This window comes from Panthera leo, chromosome A2 (genome assembly GCF_018350215.1).
Source record: "Panthera leo isolate Ple1 chromosome A2, P.leo_Ple1_pat1.1, whole genome shotgun sequence".
Classification (NCBI taxonomy): Eukaryota; Metazoa; Chordata; class Mammalia; order Carnivora; family Felidae; genus Panthera; species Panthera leo.
The window spans coordinates 121707374-121730241 of NC_056680.1; the positions used below are offsets into that span (position 1 = coordinate 121707374).

The 22868-nt window shown below is 41.0% G+C and overlaps 1 protein-coding gene across 4 annotated transcripts in view; it reads right to left on the bottom strand.

Moving 5' to 3' along the window:
- Window positions 1–12707: 12707 nt before the first annotated feature.
- Window positions 12708–22868, bottom strand: part of PDE1C (phosphodiesterase 1C) — a 291783-nt gene continuing 281622 nt past the window's right edge. For 3 of the 4 annotated variants that reach the window (XM_042921512.1, XM_042921530.1, XM_042921520.1), the window contains one exon: window positions 12708–13259. In XM_042921512.1, coding sequence (XP_042777446.1) covers window positions 13090–13259 — 170 coding nt within the window. In that variant the 3' untranslated portion in view covers window positions 12708–13089. The remainder of the gene's footprint in view (window positions 13260–22868) is intronic. The other variant, XM_042921535.1, reaches the window with a different exon arrangement.

A 22868-nucleotide genomic window follows, 5' to 3' on the forward strand; every position in this document is an offset into this window, starting at 1 on the left:
CAGGCTCCAGCTAAGAATTTCAAAAAGCAGTCCTCAAGATGAGACATGCCAACCATGTGTATCGCAAAGACTTTCCAAGAGGCACATGGATGCAGGACACTTTAAATGACTCATCTTCCCAGCTTAACTCTACTCTGTCCCCTAAAACTGAGCTGCCTGAGAACTGGTCTGCGTGTTTACATGAATTTCCATTTTCCACCTTACTCTGCAGAGGGAAGGCCCACCATAAAACATGAGTTAACCGTGGAAGCCTCATTTAAGTGTGAATCAAGGCCTTCTGTCTTGAACTTTTTGCTGTGACAGGTCAGAACGAGGCATGTGAACTCCCTTTGTGTTGCTTTCTTGGAACTCCCTTTCTTTAGGGGATGCAGGCAACGAAGTCACCCACCACCCTTCTCTCTAATGTGCCCCAAGAAAAGGATGATATCGACAAAGGCATGCTGTAATTGTTGTTTCTATTTTTCCAAGTGGTGAATGGCCAACATGTAGACTCATCATTGATGAGTCTAGGTGAAACTTCTTGGTGTACCTGAAAAAATTGAGCCAGTGAGTGACTCTAATGCCTGGCTTAGAGATCCTTTTCAACCCACATCATTTCCACTTTTTCACTGACAACAAAGTTGAAATAGGTCCTATTTAAACTGTCAGAATAACTATTTTGGGGCTAGATTACCAGTGTATATTTTTGGCACATTACCCACACGAGGTTCAAAGATTTAAGGAACATAACTATAATAAAACTTCGTCTATTTCCATATCCTTATTTCTGTGAACCAGTTTTCCTCAAACACTTGTTTCAATGCCCAAAATGAGAGTATATCATTCCAGCAATAAATAACATCCATCAATGGATCCATAATCTAATGAGGAAAAAGACCTCACTGTCTCATTAGGAAACACATTTCCATCAAAATTATACATTTGATGACTAATAATGTTTTACCAAAATTTATAATATAATTATGTTGTTTTGATCTATTTTGTTGTAATCATAAGTTCACATAATCCTCACCATTAAGCATAGTCCCTATGAGAATTTGTGATTAAATATCTTTTAATCTCAGATTTTGTGGTGCTGGGACTTTTTACCTTTTGGGTTTTTCTTTCTTTGTATTTTGTCTTTCCTAGATATCATTTATGAGAAGTTTGGAGAGTTTACATGAAGTGGTGGTGACTATATTAAATGGTTTTGTCTTAATTTTACATCTCTTATGAGTTCCATAATATCTCTTACCTGATCATTTTTCAGTCCCTTACCATATTTTCACCCTCTATTGTTTTTTTAAGTTTTAGCCTTTCCTGCTCTAAACCTAAATTCATCCAATTTTCTCACTATTATCATTTTTCTCATTTTTTAAATTAATAAGGTCTGTTAAGCTCTTGTTTTGTTTTCCCTTCAATTTTATTCTACTCTATTTTTAACTACTTCGTATCTTATTTTTAATCTTCAGCTTCAGGCTTATCTTCAGTTATTTTCATCAGTTATTCGTTTTCGTCTTTAAGATTCTTCTAGCCGGTGACTGGCTTTACAGCAGCCCACAAACAGCAATAGTTTCTCTTCCTTCTTGGCAGTCGTGCCTATATTCCCCCAGATGTGGCTCGTCAGAGGGACCAAGAAGAAATGAGCTGAGCCAGGGATGATGAGGGATTTGTTAAGAATTTGGTAGGACTAGAGAAAGGGATCTGGGGTGGGAAATGGCTGCAAGGGATACTGGAAAGGAAGGCGGGGGCAGGGGGACAGGTTATATATATATATATATATATATATATATATATATATCCCAATTCTGGGCCTAAAGCATTCCCCAGAGCTAACAACTCTTTCTATTCTGAAAACACTTTATTCACAGCTGGAGCACAGCCCTCACTTATCACATTGTTTGGTAGTTATTTGGTCATAAAGCTACGTTCCCCACCGGATGAGAGCTCCTTGGGGACCAAGGACTATGACTCCGCCAGAGTTGCAAATTCCCAGAACACAGCACAGTGAAGGTATTCAATCAATATTGTCCAATAAAACAATGAAAGAATGGTACTCAAAGCCAGGAACAAGAGGCATGAATAAAGAAAATGGAAGTGGCATGGCGTGTGTATGTACATTCCAGGACAATGAGAGCATGTCCCCCATACATTCCACTAAGAAATCAATAAAGAACAAACATGGCACAGGACTTCTGTTTACACAGGAAAACCCTAAGTCCCGCTGCTCTGTGGCTATCAATCGGTTGTTAACATCAACTAAGAAGCCAACATCTTCCTAAGGTCTTACTTGATGATGGCTCTCTAGACTCTACAGTTTCTGTTCTTTTAATAACTACAAATGTCTTATGAATCAGGACTTTAGGGATTATATTTCAACTGAATTCAAGACATGCTTCCCAGTCTTCCTTCACTGAAACACTGCTTTCAGTAAGGTAAGGGCAAGTAAGGGCAGTAAGGTAAGGGCAAGTAGATCATGAACATTTCAAAATTATGTAATGTGATCCTCCGGGAATGTCTAGCTCTAAGGCAAATCTGAGCTCCTGACCAGCAAATCAAACTGTTAATTGTGTGTCTTATAAACCACATGCGCAAAATGGAACAACCAGTTTCCATTCTGTCCCCAGATGCTTCCTCTTCACCTCTCCCGTCCATCCTGCCCTTGAACTCTCCACCTCAGCAACCATTGCCTTCATTGCCCTCACTCATGCAGATAGCCCTCCCTCAACACTCCATCCCTGTTCTGTTGATTCTACTTTTCAAGTCAGAATTAACCCTACCTACCTTGCTGTTTCCAATGTCATTCCTAGTCTGGCCTCAGTTCCCATCTCTACGGTCTCCTTATTAGCTTTCTGGTTTTTTCTCTTTACCCCAACTCATTCTCCATCCTCCAGCCACAGCAATCTTTATCAAATAGGAACTTTATCCTGCTGGAAACTTGGTAAAAAAATTTTAAACCTTCCCTCCTTCCTCTACATCCTCAATCTGCCTCTGTGACCACTACATGATTCAGCCCTTTCCTATTCAGAGAGGTTCATCTCATGCCAGCCTCTCGATTGGTCACAGTGCTCCTATAATATGGGCCTTTTTGCATTTCACCAAGTGTATGCTTTCTGTTTATGCACTTTCCATTCTTCTACCCACTCTTAAGTCTCTTATTTTCTTCAAAATTTTTGATGTTTTTATTTATTTTTGAGACACAGAGAAAGCATGAGCAGGGGAGAGAGAGCGAGAGAGAGGGAGACAGGAGCCGAAGCAGGCTCCATGCTGGCAGCAGAGAGCCAGATGTGGGACTCGAACTCACGGAGCCGTGAGATCATGACCTGAGCCAAAGTCAGATGCTTAGCTGACTGAGCCACCCAGGTGCCCCCCAACCCTGTTTCAGTTCCTTAATTCCTACCTGTCTGTCAGGTGCCTGCAACTGCCCTCCTACAGCAAGTAAGACGAAGGGGGCAACAAGAGTGTAAGCAGAAACGTTTTCTTGTGTTTTTAATGGCGACAACAACTGAAGTGAAAAGATCATATTGGCCCTGGACAACTGCCTAGAGAATGCAGTGCGTGCACACACACACACACACACACACAATTCTGTCCTGCAAAAAAGTAAAACGAATATTTAAGCACCTTGGTGAAACTTTCGGGGAAGCAGGGTCTTTAATTTAGCTAGGAATAGGCTTCAGAAATAGCAAGAGAAATAGTAACTTAACAGTAATTCAGAGAAATAGTTTATCTTTCTCACAAAACAGTTAAGTTTCAAGAAATCAGGCCAAGGATGGTGTAGTGGTTCAATGATACCATCAGGAACACGGACCCTTTCTATCTTTCTGATTCCTTAGGGTCAGCATGTCGGATTTTATTTCCATGCTCCCCATTGCCTCGCGGACCCAAAATGGCTGCTGTACCTCCCAGCTAAAGTCAGTATTCCAGGAAAGAAGAACTGGAAGAAGCAGCTTTATATTTCATCAGCAAAAACCGTGTCACCTGACTGCCCTTAAATTAAAGAAAACTGGGCAACTGAATGTTAACTTTCACAGCTTCTGTAGCAAAGACAGGGGGGAAAGGGCTTGGAAACGAAGGTGGTGCCAGCATGCTAGCATACTAGGGATAATAAACAGAAATTAATGGTGATGTCATTAAATGGCAATGCAATGAAATGGCGCTATAAATAATAAATTGTTATTTATTTTCATATATAAATGTCATGGATATTGTCAACTTAGAGTTCTATCTTTATTATTTTAATATTTATTTATTTGGGAAGACAGCAACCAGGGGAGGGGCAGAGGATGCATAACAGGCTCTGCGCTGACAGGCTGACCGCAGTGAGCCCAACGCAGGGCTCGAACTCACAAACCGCGAGCTCATGACGTGAGCTCAAGTCAGACGCTCAACCGACCAAGCCACCCACGTTCCCCAAGCTCTGTCTCTATTATAGTTATCAGGATTTCTACAATTTGTCTCCCAATATTTCCTCCAACTACATTTTCTTCATATTTAAGGCTTTATATATATAAATTATATATAATATATATAGTCCTAACAATAAAGCTATTCAAGAACCTAAGCCTTGTGTTTGATAATAGTATAAACATATACAGAAATGTAGCAGCACGATCAGAACAAGAATGGTATTTGCTGCAGTTTGACCTTTTGAATCTAAGAATTCATCCAGCTAAAAACCATCCCCACTAAAGATGCCCTGGAACCCAGCAAACAGCTCATGCCTCTAAAAGACACCGGGTGGCAGTGCAGCATAAGAAGTGAGTAGATTCCAGTCTGGTAACCTGATTCCACAAAATTAATCAGTACCATTTTTGAATGTGTGCCTTACCTGGCTGCTTGGACTACCCGTTCATCATGGCTTCGACTTCCTTTCCAGAAATGAGCGAGGCAGGATGCGCTTTTAGTGATACGGGTTTCATCTGGTTATTAACATGCAAATTCTTTTTCAGCTGGAAGACTGTTGACTGACAATACAACTGTGTTGTCTGATACCACATCACCCCTGGCATTCTTAGCCTGTTTTAGGAAATGATGAGATCACACTCTGATATTTGTTTCCAAAATTCTGGATCACGTGGGAGCTCCACGGGCAGAGATGTTTGTGGAACAGAATGGCCTACGTGAGCTACCTACTTTTGAGGGTGAGACTCTAAGGTCTAGAGCTATATTCCATTATTCTCTAGGAATTTTGAGTCTGCAGGTGAAACAGAGACACATATGAACAGCCAAGTAGGGTGTTTTTCTTTTTTAGAAAAGTACAACGATACTTCAATCTTTAAACGTACATTTCTTTTTCTGCATCAACTGAGATTTTGACATCTGAGAAGATATTGAATCAGCAGAGAATTAGAGTAAAGGCAAAACTAGGTTATTTCTTCATCCAGGGATGATACACTGACTTTAAAAGAATAGAAATGCCAACGGATTTCAACCAATTGCATGGAGCTCTGTGTTGGGAAGGCTTTTCAGGCTGGGTCTGGACTTGGTGAGAAGAGGTGCACTGACTGACTAGTAATGTCTGTCGTAAGTGAAAAGAGGAGATGTGGTAACATATTTGTCACATACTGACACATTTTCTTTTTTTTTTTTTTTAATTTTTTTAACGTTTATTTATTTTTGAGACAGACAGAGACAGAGCATGAACGGGGGAGGGGCAGAGAGAGAGGGAGACACAGAATCGGAAACAGGCTCCAGGCTCTGAGCCGTCAGCACAGAGCCCGACGCGGGGCTCGAACTCATGGACGGCGAGATCGTGACCTGAGCCGAAGTCGGACGCTTAACCGACTGAGCCACCCAGGTGCCCCACACATTTTCTATCTCTATTTACTCTTGTTCGGTGCCATCTTCAGCCATTACATTTTTGAGGATCTATTTTATATGAACCACTTTGTTGGTTGCCATAGCAAACACAAATATGAAAAAGTGTGTGTGTGGGGGGGGTGGTCTTTACTCTCCCCAAAATGATCATATGGTAAGAAATAATTAAGATCTATGTAATTTGAGGCAGAATCACTGAAGTGTCACGAGGAAGCAAAAATAGATCATTCTGAGGGTTAACCAGGGCAAAAGACCAATTCTAGTCAAAGAGATCACAGCACATGACCCAGAGAAGATGACATTTTCTGTTGGGTCTTGAATAACGAAGATTTTCATAAGGACAATAGGTGTAGAAGGAGTTACATAAAAAGAATGATGTGAACATACAGGAGAATAGGCCTGGTTCAGTCAGGAAACAGTTCCATGTGAAGGTGAGTGTAGGTGACAGATGTCACTTCATGAGGAGCTTGTCTTCTGGAAAAGGCACAATTAATATATTCTCCACATATTCATTCACTGAACAGAATCACCACCCAGTGATATCTTTATGCCTTTACGGCTTAGAATGCTTGAATTCAAATGCTTTGGCATTCATCTGACCTCTGATTATGGCCGGGGAGAAGGAGGGAAAGGGAGAGCTTGTACAGGATACTAGAACACCCAAACGTCTCTGTAAACTTGTCAGCCGTCACGGACAGGCGTTGAATCTCAGCCTGTAAGGAGCCCACTGGATGAGACAACAGTCAATTAAACTCCAACAGGGGAGTATGCTCATGGCAGACTTGCTCTTCATGTTTGTCTTGATAAAGCCTCTACCACTGGCCATTAGAAGTCAGTTTTTCTGGAGCTAGGAGGTGTCTGACATGCGAGGGAATATCATTTCCTGCTACTAAAAGCCATAATTATTAAGGAAGAAATCTGGAACTGGTTAGCAGAATTCCAGAGAAGTGTCAGTGAGAAGAGTGTGAAAACGATTTGGAGAAATAAAAAAGATAAATGACTTTGAGAATGGGTGACTAAAAAAAATGGAGGTAGTAGCAATAACAGAAATATAGACATCAGGAAGATCACAGTTGCAAAAGAATCCGGGAGTGAGGCTTAGGGTACCTTCAAGACATTGGGATGGAGAAGTCCATCTCAGAGTTGGGAATGCTTGTGTAGGCTTGAGAAAGTGATAGGGACAGATTTGTGGAGTTAGAAATCAAGCTGATGGAGTTGGTGCTTAAAATCCTAAGAAAAGATACAGTTTATTGGAAGAAATCTGAGGAGAAGAAGGCTGATGGCTTGATTTGGGGAAAAGTCCCGTGAGGAGGAGGAGTAGCCAACTAGTCAGGCAGTTAAGTAAAGAGATAAAAGACAAATCAGGAGAATGCAGGGCTCATAGGCAAATGGAGGAGAGTTTCTAGACGAAACGGTGTGGGCAACAATGTGAAAGCCTCCAAAAAATTCAAAGGGAGCAAGCCTGTGGAAATGTCGTTGTGCTTAGGCAGTTTGGATATCTATCTATTTGATTGTTGAATTTCATCGCTGGTTTTCTATGAAAATCAAATGTAAGCACGTTCTGGCAGTAGAAAAAGGATACAGTTCCGTTGGTTTTACAGAGGAAGAGAAATTATATCTTCCTTTGAGATATCAGGGATGGATAAGAGGATGGCATAGAGTCAGATACCCACAAAGATCAGAAGCAAAATAATTAAGGAATGTTTTTCCTCCATGGACTGTATTTTCTTAATGCTGCAGTAGAGAGGATGGGGAAAAGGAAGCAGGAAGTTGAGGAAAGAGCCATCCATTTGGATTAACTGATGAGAGGTCAGGAAGATGCATTCAATGAGCAACGGTCCTTGAAAGGCTGATCTGCAGGTGTGTGAGTGGTCACGTTAGCTCAGTTGTAGGGCTTCTCTTACCAACGCTTCATGACATAGGTTCAATAAAGAACACAACACTGGCCCAAGATGGAGAGGGACACAACCAGTCTGTGTTGGGAACAATCATGCTATCGTTGTTGGTCCTGGATTCTGTATTGGAACCACATGAGAGCATCGTTGAAGGACAGAGGATGCATAATGCGGGCGAGCAGGCTCAACAAAGAGGTACAGCAAGTCTGCAAGCAACATGACATGTGGAAACAATATATAGTCCTGTAATCAAAGGACCACGACTAAATCTCCTCTCTACACTTTTCCACTAGCTCTGCAAACGTTCTGTAACAATTTAACCCTTTGAATCTCAATTTATTGATTAGCAATAAGGACAATAAGTCTTTCCACACAGGTTTATTAAGAGTTAAATATATCATTAGTACATGTTCAAGTGCTTTAGACCTGGTGGGTACTTAAAAAATACTAACCAAATTTTACAATCTACTGTACTAGAGCAGTATAATGTAATTTCGGGTTTTAGCCGCCATAATCGGACATATTTGTCTCTGTTGTTACATTTACTTAATATCCTTTTACCATTGGGTCTTAAAGTTTGGAATCTTCTTATACCCAGTGAGTCATAAAAGATGAATTGTTTCTATAATGGCTGGTTTCTAGGCAAGGTGCTTCTATAAGCACTGGTCAGCTGAACCTCTTACTCAGGTGCACAAAACAAAGTATGCCATAGAACGTTCGCAGAGAATCCAGAGAACATTAAAATACACACTTGAATACAGTATTCTGTAGCTATTATCACTTGTCATTCCCCAAAAGCAGTTTTTCATTTTCTTTAAATATAACAAAAGTATAATGAATGCTCATAAATCTCCTAAACGAGTCTTTAAACAATTCCACCAGGAAAGGCCTACTATCTACGTCTATGATACAGCAGAATCTTCCCGGGCCCCAACTGGCCTCGCTGTGGCACCCGAGGCTATGCCAGGGTCAAGCCTGGGGCCAAGTAACTAATCTTTCACCCACCCCCAACTCCCAGTCCTAACACATCCTCACATTTAACTTAATTTGACAGACTCCCAATGAATCAAGATGTCGACCCAACAGTTTTTTTTAATTAAAAATGGATCAAAGAGGGTGTAATTGATGAAGTGAAGTTGGCAGTCAATGGGAAAATGAATTTAAACTTTGCAGATAAATGGGTGGCCTTCCATCTGTCTTAGGACATGGATCTTTATGGAAATCCCATACTTAAAAAATAGTCGTTATCAGCCATCTCCACTTTTCCTCTCTACCTCACAGGGATTAGAAATCGTAACAGTAAGAGTGCTGGAGTGTCTTCCCCATTTCAAAAGCTCAATGGATAAGATCATGGTAAGGCTTAAGTGGCTTGTGGTAAAAAGAGGTAGGAAGAGAAGGAAATTAGTATTCTCTCAACCCCTATTAGTGACAGTCACTGCCCCCTACCCATCTGAGGTTAGTATTACAACTAGATGGAAAAACAAAAACAAAACAATACCTAGGGACTTATTCTGGCCAGAAGTGGGGTGGGAAGAGGGAGGGACAGGCAGATTTATACTGCTCTTTTCTTACAGGAACTGGTCCTGCCTAAGAATTAGATTATATTACAAAGAAAAAAAATACCATTCTGAAGCTTCTGTCAGTTCTTTGTGCTTATAGAAGCAGGACCCAGAATAAATGCGCTTTGTTTGGCAGAGTGAGTTCATAAGCTTTAAAAGTGCCACGGGGCGCCTGGGTGGCGCAGTCGGTTAAGCGGCCAACTTCAGCCAGGTCACGATCTCACGGTCCGTGAGTTCGAGCCCCGCGTCAGGCTCTGGGCTGATGGCTCGGAGCCTGGAGCCTGTTTCCGATTCTGTGTCTCCCTCTCTCTCTGCCCCTCCCCCGTTCATGCTCTGTCTCTCTCTGTCCCAAAAATAAAAAATAAAAAATAAAAAATAAAAAAAATAAAAAAAATAAAAGTGCCTTAAACTTGTGTGGTGTAGGGAGTGAGAGAGATGGATTGCTCTGTACATTCATAGGAATTTAAAGTTCAAGAGCCGGTGGGGGAGGTCTTGGTAGAAGGAGAAATCCAAGAAGATGCAGGCAAATCTGTGTCTAAGGAAGAAACAGCCATGAAGAATCATCCACAAAGGGAGACAAGCTGATACTGCTATTGGATTTTTAATTTACGTATTTCCTGCTGCTGTGCCATCATCCTAAACTTCCTGGGAAAGTCCGTTCTACACAGTAGGCTTGTATCGGTGGAACTTGGAAAAAACAAAGGGATGGGGTGCGGGAAAAGAGATGGGGTGAACAGGAAGGGACGAAAGACAGAACTGTAGGAGTAAGAGGCCAGGGGTGAACAAGGGTTCAGCGAAGTGCAAGATGAGAGCAAGAGGCAGCCACGACAGATAAAAGACGGAAGCCCAAGAACTCCAAGGGTGCAGGAGACACAGGTGAAGGGAGCATGGGATGAGGGTGGGCTGTCGGGTTTCCAACTGAATGTTGAAATGCATGTTAAAGATTGAGATGCAGGGTGAGGCAGAAACTGGTACCTGGGAGAACAGGCAGGTGGGTAAACATCACTAATTAAATCATTAACATCTTTTTACTGAAGGTAGAGAATATGAACAACCTATCTGATGTCATAAAACTAGTAAGGGACATTGCTCTCAAACTCAAAAGCCTAACTTCTTTTTACTACACTCCACTCTTTCTCCAAGAAATAATAGAGAATATTTATTGATATTGTTACCATATGTTTAGCCCTGGTACTGTGATAGGTGTTTCTACCCCCAAAGTGCCTGTTCTGAACTGCTAACTATACAGCTTAGCCTGGAATAATATAAACCAAGTTGATAACACAGGTGTTTACCTACAGACTAGCTGGTATTACGGGTTACTCATATTAACAAATTAATCGATTGGGTTTGTGGTATAGGAAGAAGGGGGTTTAAAAAAACCCTACCACCTATACAATCAGGAAGCCAATTGAAAAGTTTAAATTATGCTATTCATCTTGACAAGATATTCAGGACTAAATAGTGTCAAGGATAGGGAAAATCTAATGCTTTTCAAATGAATCCCAGAATTCTGAAGATGAAAAAGGTGACTCATACAAGAAAATCCTTGAAAAGCATCTTTTTATTTGCTGTAAGAATATAATCTGGCATTTGTATACAATCCATCACGCAAAAACAAAAACAAAAAAAAACACATGGTAGGTATCTTACAAGCAATGAGGAATCTCAGTATCTGAATTCAATCAAAATATTAGGCAAAGCTGAAAAATAGCATCTTGGGATAAAACAATACAGAAAATTCTGCCCTAGGATCATGGCTTCTAACGTCAAGAAGCACAGTCAAGAAAGCACAGCCACGTTGCTATCTCAATGCCTAAGACTGAAAGTATTGAAGGACAGATGAGAAACATCACTGATGATCCACTGGGAGCAAGGAGGCCAGTACCCCATGGGCAGTTTCACTGTTTGCTTAATGGCTCTGTGAAGCAGGCACTAAGGCACCCGTATACAAACAGGGAGGAAGTACCTGTTGAGCTAAACTTCTTCGGGCAGAATAGACGCTCTGAGCCTGCAGAAGGATCCCTTCGCTCAGGGACCAAGCAGGGAGTTAAGAATTACAATTGCTTTCCTAACAAAAAGTCACAGTGATTTTTCTTTTTGTATAGTAATTAAATTTTCCTGAAACACCATCGTAAACCATGTTATAAATAAATTGCTCACTAGCATGATGGGCACTAAACTCTGGAGCTGGCTCAACTTGCATAACTGTGGTTTACTAGAAGTGAACTGTGGTGAAAGAGAGAAGAGAACACTAAACCGTTTGCAGTCAGACTCCAAAGGCTAGACTCCAGACTCCAGACTCCAGACTCCACAGCTTCTTCTTTGCAGGGGTGCCTGGGAGTTTGTTTTTTCTTTTTCTTTTTCTTTTCTTTCTTTCTTTTTTTTTTTTTTTTTTTTTTTTGGATGTGGAATGCTTGTAATTACATCTGTTCTGTTCCTATTACTCACTGAGTTCAGCAATAACAATCCACACCTACATTACCCTCAATGTCCACCACAAAAGGCAGAGTGGGTATTATGAGTCCCACTTTCTAGTTAAGTAAACTGAGGCTTTTAAAGATTATGCCGTTAGACCAAGGCATGCAACTAGTTATAGACGGGACAGGACTGGAGATCAGAACTGCCTGACAACAAACCTAAAGTTTTCCACTGCACCAGACCATTTCTAAAGGGATCAAAAGCTATTTCTGGCCTTGAAAGATTCCTTCCCACTTTGTGTGATTTTAGTCCCAAAGTAAAAACTCTAGGAGAGATTCAGAAGAGCTAAAAATGCCACAATGGAGAGAGGTGAGTTATTGACTTCCATTCCTCCAAGAGCTAAGAGCAACTGAGATCCCAAAGGGCTCAGCTATATGGTCTGCCGGGAAGATTATCCGAAATTTAACTTAAAGGTATCTCCAACTTTATGGAGAAAAATCTGCAAATTACGGATTTAAATTAGGTTCAGCAATTTACATCCTCCTGCCCCAGGACCACAAGACTTCTCCTGGGGTAGATCTCAAACCTGGAGTCTCTGAGGCATGGGCATCTCATTGATTTCTAGAATTGTCAACTGTAAGTGAAAGTAACAAATTAGAAGTAGAGCCAAAATGCATCTCCTGCAAACTCTCAAATTTCAAAAGGTACGAACCGAGGTGACTGTGTGAGCATGCCACGAAAACCAAAGCATGTGTCTTTATTTTTAACTTGTATCTTCTCTGTGAAGCCTCTGTTCAGAATTACCTATGAACTCTATTCATCGGTCTTCTTTTCCACCTGTGATTGTTACGTTCAGAAACACAACTTTTATCTTCAATGCATTTCCTTTGGAAGTTACATATTTACCTACATTTTAAATATTATAATAATCACCATATTTAAGAAATGCATATGCAAAAACACCTTTTTCTACTGTATTTAAAATTGGAAAAGATGTTTTAAGACTTACATTTCTTAAATACAGTGATTATTAAACCAATATTCTTACTGGGGCAAGTCAACTTCTAGGGATGAAAGAAGTGTCAGTGGGAGGGATTCCATGTTTTCTAAAGAGGTGGCATTATTTTAATTTGGGTTCTATTTAGACTTTGAAAGATCTATACAAATATAAGCCACATGAGACTAACCTCTTACTCCTGGAGTCTCCACTGACTCCCAAATCCAGTAACGGTTGGGTCCATAACAGAACAAAGGGGAAAATCACATACAGGCTTCACTTTGCCTCGGTGGAGTCAACCACGAAAGCACCAGCCCCCAAGGCTTCCAACGGTCTTGGAAGCACATCCCACTGTGGCCGGTGAGTGCTGAGAGGCAGGGGAGTGGGTCTCTCCTTCACTCCCTCTCTTCCCCTTGACCTATTTCCTGTTCCAGTTATGTGAGATATTCTGAATCTTTTTCATTTTGATCCTCTGATCCAGCATCTTGTACCTCGCAGGATGCTCGTCAGTTTTCTTTGGGACCGAAGGTGCGTAGGAGCTAGACGCATAGGCAGGGCGTTTAAAATGACGTAGAGGAGGCTTGATGACTGGAGGCCATGCAAAGGAAGACAGACAACCATTAGCCTCGCCAATGACACGGCACAACCTAACTACTGTGGGCAACTTGCTCTCCCCTAGACCTGTCTGTTCTCTGTAAAACCAGGAAACAAACAAGTTGGATCCTCACTGGGAATCTTACTGCAGGTAGATGAATAAATAACATTATCACCCTCGTCATTTACTTAAAATAAATAAAGAGATAGACAATGGGAGCAAGGAGGCCAGAGATAGACAATGTACACAACCTAGAGATAGACAATGAGGATTCCAGAATACAAAGCTTCTCTGACAACGAACGAATGGAGTTCAGGAAGTGAGTGGGAGCAGTGGTATCACTTTGGGGAACAGCAAAGTAAACACAGGTGAGCAGAGTCATACCATGATTCAGCATTTAGCACTGTGTGTAAGCTTCCAGGCTTGCAAAGTGGCAAACAATCTCGAAGCGCTAATAAAAAGTACATCACCGGGAAAATATTTGCCAAACACACACAGAAAGGTCTAGTGTCCAAAATGTTTTTTGAAAACTCTTAAAATCCAGCAAAAGGAAATAAACAACCCACTTTACCTTGGAGCAAAAGATCTGAACTGACTCCTCACCGAGGAAAATATGCATATAGCAAAAAAGGCACAGGAAAAGAGGCTCAACAATTTATGCCATTAGGGAATTGCACATTACAAGAGCAATGATATACACCACACACCTATTAGGATGGGCAAAATCCAAAACAAAACTGATGACACTGCTGGCGAGGATACAAAGTGTCAGAGCCACTTCGGAAGACAGTTTGACAGCTTCTTACGAAGCTAGACATAGTTTTACCGCACGATCCAGACATTCTGCTCCTGGGTATTTACCCCACTGATTTGAAAACCGGTGTCCACATAAAAACCTGCATATGAATTTTATAGAAGTTTATTCATCATTGCCACAGACTGTAAGCCAAGAACTCCTTCAACTGGCTGTCCATGTTGTAGACCATCTACACGACGGGATATTATTCAGTGATGAAAAGAAATGAGCAGTCAAGACACATAAAGACATAAAGTACTAAAGTGATTCCTCCTCCTCTGCTCCCCTGTGCTCTGCCCCCCACCACCCGCCCCACCTCTTCCCTGTCTCGGTCCCACTGGAGAGTACTCTGTGATACCATGTAAAAATGAATAAAGGTAAAACCAGGTTAAATGATAATCACAAACAGATGAGATAGAACAATCAGGTAAAAGGTATGAAGGACAGAGCAGGTGCTGAGCCATTTCCTCAAACACTAGTTCTCAGTGAGGCGATTGTACTAACATGTAAAAGGCCAGGAAAGAAAGGTAATACACAGTTGTGTCAGCGTGGAGGGCTAAGATTAGGGGACAGATCTACCAAACAAGAGGTTACCTTTGTGAAAACCAGTTTCACATACCTCTTCCAATATGATCATGCAAAAGATCAGAACTTAAACATACAACTTAAATATACCATCATAGGGGTTAGTGAACTTCCGGTACATTCTTAAAATATACTACTGTGATACTATGGAAAAGGGATATAGATGTCTATTAATAAAAATAGAGGTTCATGTAATACTGTTAAATCAAAAAAGCAGTAAACAGAATCTAATCTCATCGTTATAAAAACATATCAATATGCGCATAGGAAAATCCCAAAGAACATACATTTAAATCATAGCAGTGATTACCTCCAAGTAGTATAAACATGGCTGTTGTTTTTTGGATGTGTACATTTTCTAATTTTTCTATGATGATCAGGTTTTGATGACGTAACTTTTGAAAAATAAACATGCTATTAAAAATTCCTTCCATAGAATCATACATCAGAGTTATTCTACAAAATCATACGTAATAAAAAGCCAGAAAAACGGGGGTGACTCTGGGCTTTAATATTATAGACATCTCAGAGAACTCATAGCTGAGTATACTTTTCACAGTCTATAGACTAATATTCATTCACTGATGTCTTAGAGCACTTATGTGTTGCTGATAAAACGGTGAACAAAACAGATAGAAATCCCTGCCCTCATGGGACTTCCATTCTAGTGATCCCTGCTGAAATTTGTGACTTCACTTACAGAAGAAAAACATATTCAGGCATAATAAGGGATACTATTACTACCATAACACCCACACCAACTTTTCCTAAGATGTTTAGCAAATGGTCCTGTAGTGACAGAATAATACATGTGCAGAAGAATCGAGAATTTTTTCAGACTTCACAGTGCTTAATTCTGTTTCTTAGGGTAAACAAGGGATTGCAGCACAAAACACTCTAGGAACAAGTGCAAAAACGACCCCGTTACCCTGGAGAACGGTGTAGAAACAAGAGAGGGTTTCAGATTAAAAGCTGATTGTTGCAAGCGTCTGGGCTAGCTGATTTACTGCTCTTCAAGTCACAATCCCTCTCCATATTCATTCTATTTTCGCTACTCAGCATGAACCCAGCCAAAGTATTATTGAATTTCCCACTTCTCAGCAGGAAGAAACATTTACCGTTTGCTGGAATTCTTTTTGTCTGAACAAAAACTCCCCTTGCCACTGGAGTCGCTGCAAATAGAGTTGAACCCGCTGATAGAGATCGGCTCCCCACCAAGACTGTGGAAATACTTATATGCCTGCTGTCACCTTTACTCAAAATGTTGGAAAAAAGAAAAATTCATATAGTGCTGTTTTGTATGCATTGATTGCCTCTCCACTCTGCAGGGAAACATGATTTGATGACAGAGCAAAACAGCAGAGCTAGAGATAAGGGCACCATCTTGAATTTAATGGAGACTTTTGTTCTGGGATGCTCGCCTGGCCTCCAGGGCTCTTTCATTCGTCTCCTGGCTATTCTGCAGATACTGGAGGAGGATCTGATCCTTCCACTTTCAATGACTGCACACATCCCACAGCTGAACCCAATCAGTAGTGTTAAAATCCACCTCTCCTTCCACCAGGGTAGAGAAGAACCAAACTGGGAACAGAATCCCCTCCCCTCCATATGCTTGATTATCAGCAGGTTGGACCTTTTTTCTCTTGGGGACATATTTACAAAGTCGGCTCTCATCTCTTAGAGCAATTTACTTGGAGGAAATGATCTAATTAGCTAATGAAGATTTGACAAAGTCACATTTCTGCACTGAGCCTGAACTTGGGAAAGTCATTATCTATATTACTTTCAAAGGTGCTTAGGAAAAGAAACGTGCATGACAAAAGTTGATCCATCACCATCCTTCGTTTCACAGTTATGCACAATATTTGTTTTTCATGAAAGCAATGCTCTTTGAGGGGTTTTAATCCTCATCTGTTTACATCTTATCTTACTCATCAACACCAGGGTTCTCCCGTTGTCTATGATCTTCTCCCCTTCCTCAGCCACCACCAACCTCTCCGTTACACCCTCTCTGTCTCTGTCCCTGTCTCTATCAAGACCATTTTGCTTGGTGGCTACTTTTCTTGTGGTGTGGGAGAAGAGTCTATAGAACTAGTTTTCAGAAAATAGATTCAGACTTAGTCCTACGTCAAAATCATACGGTTGTTAGTTGGATTCAGGCATTGCAATGTGAAAGAGGGCTTTTAAAGCTCTTTAAGATCACAGAGCCTGGAGCCTGCTTCAGAGTCTGTCTCCCTCTCTCTCCACCCCTCCCCTGCTCATGGTCTGTCTCTCTCTGTCTCTCAAAAATAAATAAATGTTAAAAAAAATTTTTAAAGCTCTTTAAGATCATATCAGACTACTGTTTCTCAAAGTATCCTTCAAGAAAGTTGCGAATGTAATAGGTATTGTTAGGGGATTGGGAGATTCCTTGTCAAATTTAACTGGGTTAAAGGTAAATTACCATCTTCATGGTACCCCATCTTCTCAGACACCTAAATAATAGGGCTATGTATTAATGAATCCTTAAAAGCAGCCAATAGCATGTAGCTTTCCTGTTTCTTTTTAGGCTAAGGAACTCCCTTTATAGGGTCCTCTCACAGAGTGTTCAGCAGAAAACACTTTCAGAAAAACTGGGCTAATTCATTACCTTATGGCATCATATCATATGCTATGATGAATCCCGACCTCAGGACACCTTGTTGTTCTGCACTGAGAGCAGGTCAGAGAGAACTGTCACTAGTCCTCACCTGATGTTGGTCCTGCCTAATCTCAAGCTAAATAACAATTTGTGTGAGAATCCGTCTCTGTTCTTCTGATCCACTATGACTTGATTGTGATCTTCTGGAACCACTAACACTGAATCTCTGTTGCAGAGCACTACCTGTGATGGCAGCAACTTGGTCTATTCTTAGCTTCTGAATAAATTCTAATTATTAGCACCCTTTTATTTTATTTTTTGATGTTTATTTGAAAGAGAGAGAGAGAGAGCATGAGTCAGGGAGCGGCAGAGAGAGAGGGAGAGAGAGAGAATCCCAAGCAGGCTCCATGCCTCCAGCACAGAGCCTGACTCGGAGCTCAATCCCAGGAACCACGAAATCATGACCTGAGCCAAGACCAAGAGTTGGACGCCCAACCATATATATATATGCCAACCATATATATATATTATTTTATATATATAAAAATATTAGCACCTTTTAAAAATAAGAAGTGTTATACATGTATTTTCTGCTCTTTCAAAGAGAATGCCACGATAAGACCTTTGGAAAAAAATATTTCCATTATACACCTTTTCTATCTGCATTCACACACACACACACACACACACACACACACACACACACATCCCACACACACTAAACTAACAAGATAAAAAAATCACTTGCTGCCTCTGGAATACTGGTTTACGTGAAGAATAAAAATCCCACTTCCATACATTCCATTTCTAAAATCAGTGTCTACTTGTGGTATCTGCCTGAAAGCTGATGGAAAGTCCTTATGAAAATTACAAAAATCCTTCACAAGTTTTGAATTGCAAGGGATTCGAATGCTAACATCAGCTCCACTGAAGACGGAATGATAAAAGAACCTGAGCTTGTGGTTTTCATTTCAGGCTTCACCACGGTAAGATAGTTATAATATCTGACATATATTGTGTACTAGGCACGATGCTAAGAATTTAACGAGAATTAGCCTTTAATCTACTCTACAACCCTATGAAGCAAGCACCGTTACCACCCTCTTTTTGGGTGAGAAAACTGGAGCTTAGAGAACTTAAGCAACTTGCCAAAGCCTACACAACATGGCATGCAGGGAGCCTGGATTCTGGATTCACCTTCAAGCAGCTCAGCTTCAGAGCCTTAGTCCAATGTTTACGATAACCTTGGGCCAAAGTTCAGAGTAAGTTTTAGTAACTACCATAATAAGTTGAAAGAGTCAAAACTGTATCTCATTTGCACTATCAATATTTGAGTATATAATCTGTATAATGTATGGGATTCTTGAATACCTTGTTAGCAGCTATAGTTACACTTCCCCAAAAGCAAAAGCCAATCATCCCCCCCTTAATATAATTTGTGGTGATAACTTGGGAAGGAATTATATAAAGGTCTTAGCTAACAGATCTCTTAGATAACTGCTTTTGTCTCTTCCTTCACTTATGCCAGGTTGGAACGTTAACAGGAATTCCAAAAGTCTCAGCCCCTATCGATGAGCAACCAAGCTAGGTTGAGCTCCAGGTGGTTCTCACCCTGGCTGCATATGAGAACCACCATGGGAGATTTAAAACATCCACATGCTCAGCTCATACCCCAGATCAACTAAAGTAGAATCTATGGGGGGTTAGTCTGAGACTTCAAGAGTTTTTAAACCTCTTCAGATAATTCCACTGTGCCAGAGTTTGAGAACTACTGTTTTGGTCTCTCCAAATGTCTCCTTCCTTATCTTCACAAAAGAAACAATAGTAATAATATTTTGCACACTGGAAGTGTTCTGTAAACTGTAGAGAGCCAGCCAATGTTGCTGCTATATTTTGATCATAACATCCTGCCTTGCTAGGGAGGAGTATTTTATGCATCTATTAAGGTTGCTTGTGGCCTTCAGAATTATGCTTTGTCTCTCTCTCTCTCTCTCTCTCTCTCTGTCTCTCTCTCCTGTCCACTACGTTTTGTTCTTCTGTTGGGTCTACCATGAAGACAAAAGCTCTGAGAAATGAGAAGGTATTTTTGTTGTTGTCGGAGAAAGCAACTTCGTGATGCTATCATTTGAGAACTCTAAGAAGACCCACACCAAGAAGAACCAACCCTGAGATTAGCCATTATTTTCTAAATAAATCTAACACTTGGAAAAGCAAAGAATAAGAGCAAAGAGGACATTCCTGATGTCTGACTGAAGGATAAGATAAGAGTGAGAGCTTGCCAGGCAGAGATTAATTTTAAAGCCTGCCTCTACCACTCCTGTTTTTTTCTTGGGCAAGTCACTTTTCCTGTAAACTCCAAGTAAGTTCCACATTTCTCGTCTCCAGCCCAAGCGTAACAGTTGCCTACTTCACAGGGCTTCTGGGAGGACTCAGCCAGACTGGGCATATAAAGGACTTACTATGGCGTCTGCAATAAAAAATGCCTTCGGTTCTTTATTGTTATCATTGTAGTGATAGTGATCATGTCCAAGGGTAACTCCTGGTGGATAAAGTGGGACTAAAACCCTGAACAGACAGAATGCCAAGAAGACTTCCATGGTGGGCACTGCCATTCCCTGTAGGACTGATCTTGGGCTGATAGTTATAGTGTTGTTAGGTTTGAGATAATCTGCCCTTTTGAGATAATCTGCCTGATGTTAGTTTATGCCTCTGGATTTGTATTCTCTCTGGACACTTTCTATCTTCTTTTCGGGGCATCTTTTCAGATTATCTGGAATTCCAAACCTGGTTTATGTCTGATTCTGATCAAGTCAGCCATATCAGCTAATTTGGCAGGAATCGGTTGCATTTTGAAGGTGAGCTCAGGAGAAAACATAAAATCAGCCAAAAGACTCTTCTCTATGTTAGCATCAGCTCCATAAAGGGCTGAATCAAGCAGGATTCTTCCTATTCCCAAGGCAGAAACACACCCTTTAAAACTCTAGCAGTTCGGCTGGACTGGCTTTCAAAGGTGGTCTTTTCCTTAAAGGGCAAGTGGAAGATATTAACTGGCTTCAGCAGTAAAACAGACTGGCTTCTTGTTCATTATCTAGGCTTCCCATGAGACGTTTTAAAAAATGAAAGCGAAATAAAACAACCTTTTACAAACTCAAGGCTTGGCTGCTTAAGGAGACCCAGTAGCATGGTCTCCGTCTTCTGTACTATTCGGTGTTTGCACACCCATCATCGCAGCTGCCCTCATCCTTGGAAGGGGCCAGATTCAGTTCTGTCTCTACTGCGTATGACTCGGGCACATGGCTTCAGTGCCCCACATTAGATGTAGTGTTGTCTAAGGTGATGATCTACTCTAAAACTCCTCAAGGTGTGTTTTATATTAAAACTAAGATAATGAAACCCATTACCTACATTTTAAGAGTCTGGCTCTCCAAGGACTTTACCTCAAGAAACTGAGAATGCTAAATAATCCACTGGTTCCCTGTTTTCACCTCACAGAGTAAAGATCACAGAAACAGGAAGCCTGCCTCTGAGAAGCTATCCAGAAGGAGCTGAGGTGACATTGCATGAGCCAAACCACTACCTAGCATCGAATGATGACCCAACCAGCATTTTCAGGTCCCCAGAGGAACGTATGTCCATAGAGTAAAGATAACCCGCCTGGTTTTGTTGCCTTTCATCCAACTTGAAGTTGTTTGCTTCCACCTGCGGTTCTCCACCCTGGCTGCACATCAGATTGCCTGGAGAGCTTTAAAATTTACTGATGATGGGGCGCCTGGGTGGCTCGGTCAGTTAAGCGTCTGACTTCGGCTCAGGTCATGATCTCACGGTCCGTGGGTTCGAGCCCCGCGTCGGGCTCTGTGCTGACAGCTCAGAGCCTGGAGCCTGCTTCGGATTCTGTGTCTCCCTCTCTCTCTGCCCCTCCCCTGTTCATGCTCTGTCTCTCTCTGTCTCAAAAATAAATAAATGTTAAAAAAAATTAAAAAAAAAATTTACTGATGCCCAAGCTCTACTCTCAAAAGTCTCTGAAACGATCTATTATTTTAAGTTGGAGCCCAAACATCAGGATGTTTGTCACGTCCAGTGATTCTAACGTGTAGCCAGGTTGAGAAACACTGGCTTAGGTGCCAAGTTCGTTTTGAGAATAAGTCAGTTTATACTTAGGTATTAAGGAATATCTGGGGCAGCTGGCAGGATCTGGTCATTGCATGCAGGAGTTTCCAACCCTTGGCCATCTGCTAAAATCTGTGACAAGAATCGAACCCTTGAAAACCTACTTTGGAGGGAGGTGGTGTGGTATTACAAGAGAAGCATGGGTTTGGGACAGCACCTAACTGGGTTAAGCTATTACTAGCTGTAAGATTCTAAGGAGATGAACTATTCTGGGACTCAGGTATTTTTGTTTTGTTTTGTTTTCTGCTTTTTTGTAAAATGGAAAGAATAGTAACTACCTTGCATGGTGCCATAAGGATTTTAACGGGGGTGTAAATGAGAACGTATATACAGTACTTTGCAAGCTTGAAGACTCCCAGTATGTTGTATATATTTGATATGTGGCTACCATTATTATTACAGAGCATAGGGGATGAATGGTCATCACTGAGGGCCTTTTCACGGCGCCCTCCCTGATGGATTTCTTATGATAGTGTAGAAAAGTCATATAATTCCCTATACAACTAGATGCTACTACATCAAAGACCTTACCAAACAATGAAGAGATTAATTTATTTATGAACATTTGGCAGAGAACACACCATTCTGACTCAAAAAAGACTAATTATCTAAAAAGTGCATATATATATATATATATACATACACTTATATATGGAAATCTATATCAGCTACCTGAAGGAACCACTTTGCTGAAACTAAGTGCCATTCTAACCAAAGCAAAAGCATCTAGCCCACATTCTAAACTACTTATACAATGTACAGATATGGATGTTTGTGCAATCACTTTGGGCAACACCTAACCATGAGTGTGAAGGTGTGCTGGAAATCCTGGCTGGGATGGGAAGTATGGTTTAGACAACCAACCATAATGGAAGAAGTTTCAGTCACTGATTTCTAATCTTGATGTAATTAGGAAAATCACAAGGGCACTTTTGATTCTTAAGACTCTGCATTTATTATGCTGAGGCATAATAATTCTTCAAGTCACCTTCATTGGAAGCCATTCTTAAACCACTGATGCCCTGGTCTTTTAGATGCTTCTTTATGCTTTATCCTGCAGATCATTAATCCTGGCTACAAACCTCATGGGGACAGGGACAAGGTGTTATGCACACTTGCATCCCCAGAACCTAATCACAGAACTGGTAACAGTTGGTGCTAAGAAATATTTAACAAATGAGTAAGCTACTCTGCCACACTCAGTAACTTTCATAAATCTCGCATTTACTAAAGAATAAATGAATCATTTAGAAAACACATCAGCTGGCAAAGATGATGGGAATCTACAGACCTTGATAGGTCCCCCTTGCTTCAACAACGTCTTGATGTCTAGATTTGCTGCCCATATTTGTTCCAAGAAGGGTGTCGGCAAGTTCCTTCATCCTGAAGTCTCAAGTCTGAAGCCCGAACACGTTTGCTTTACACAAATGCTAC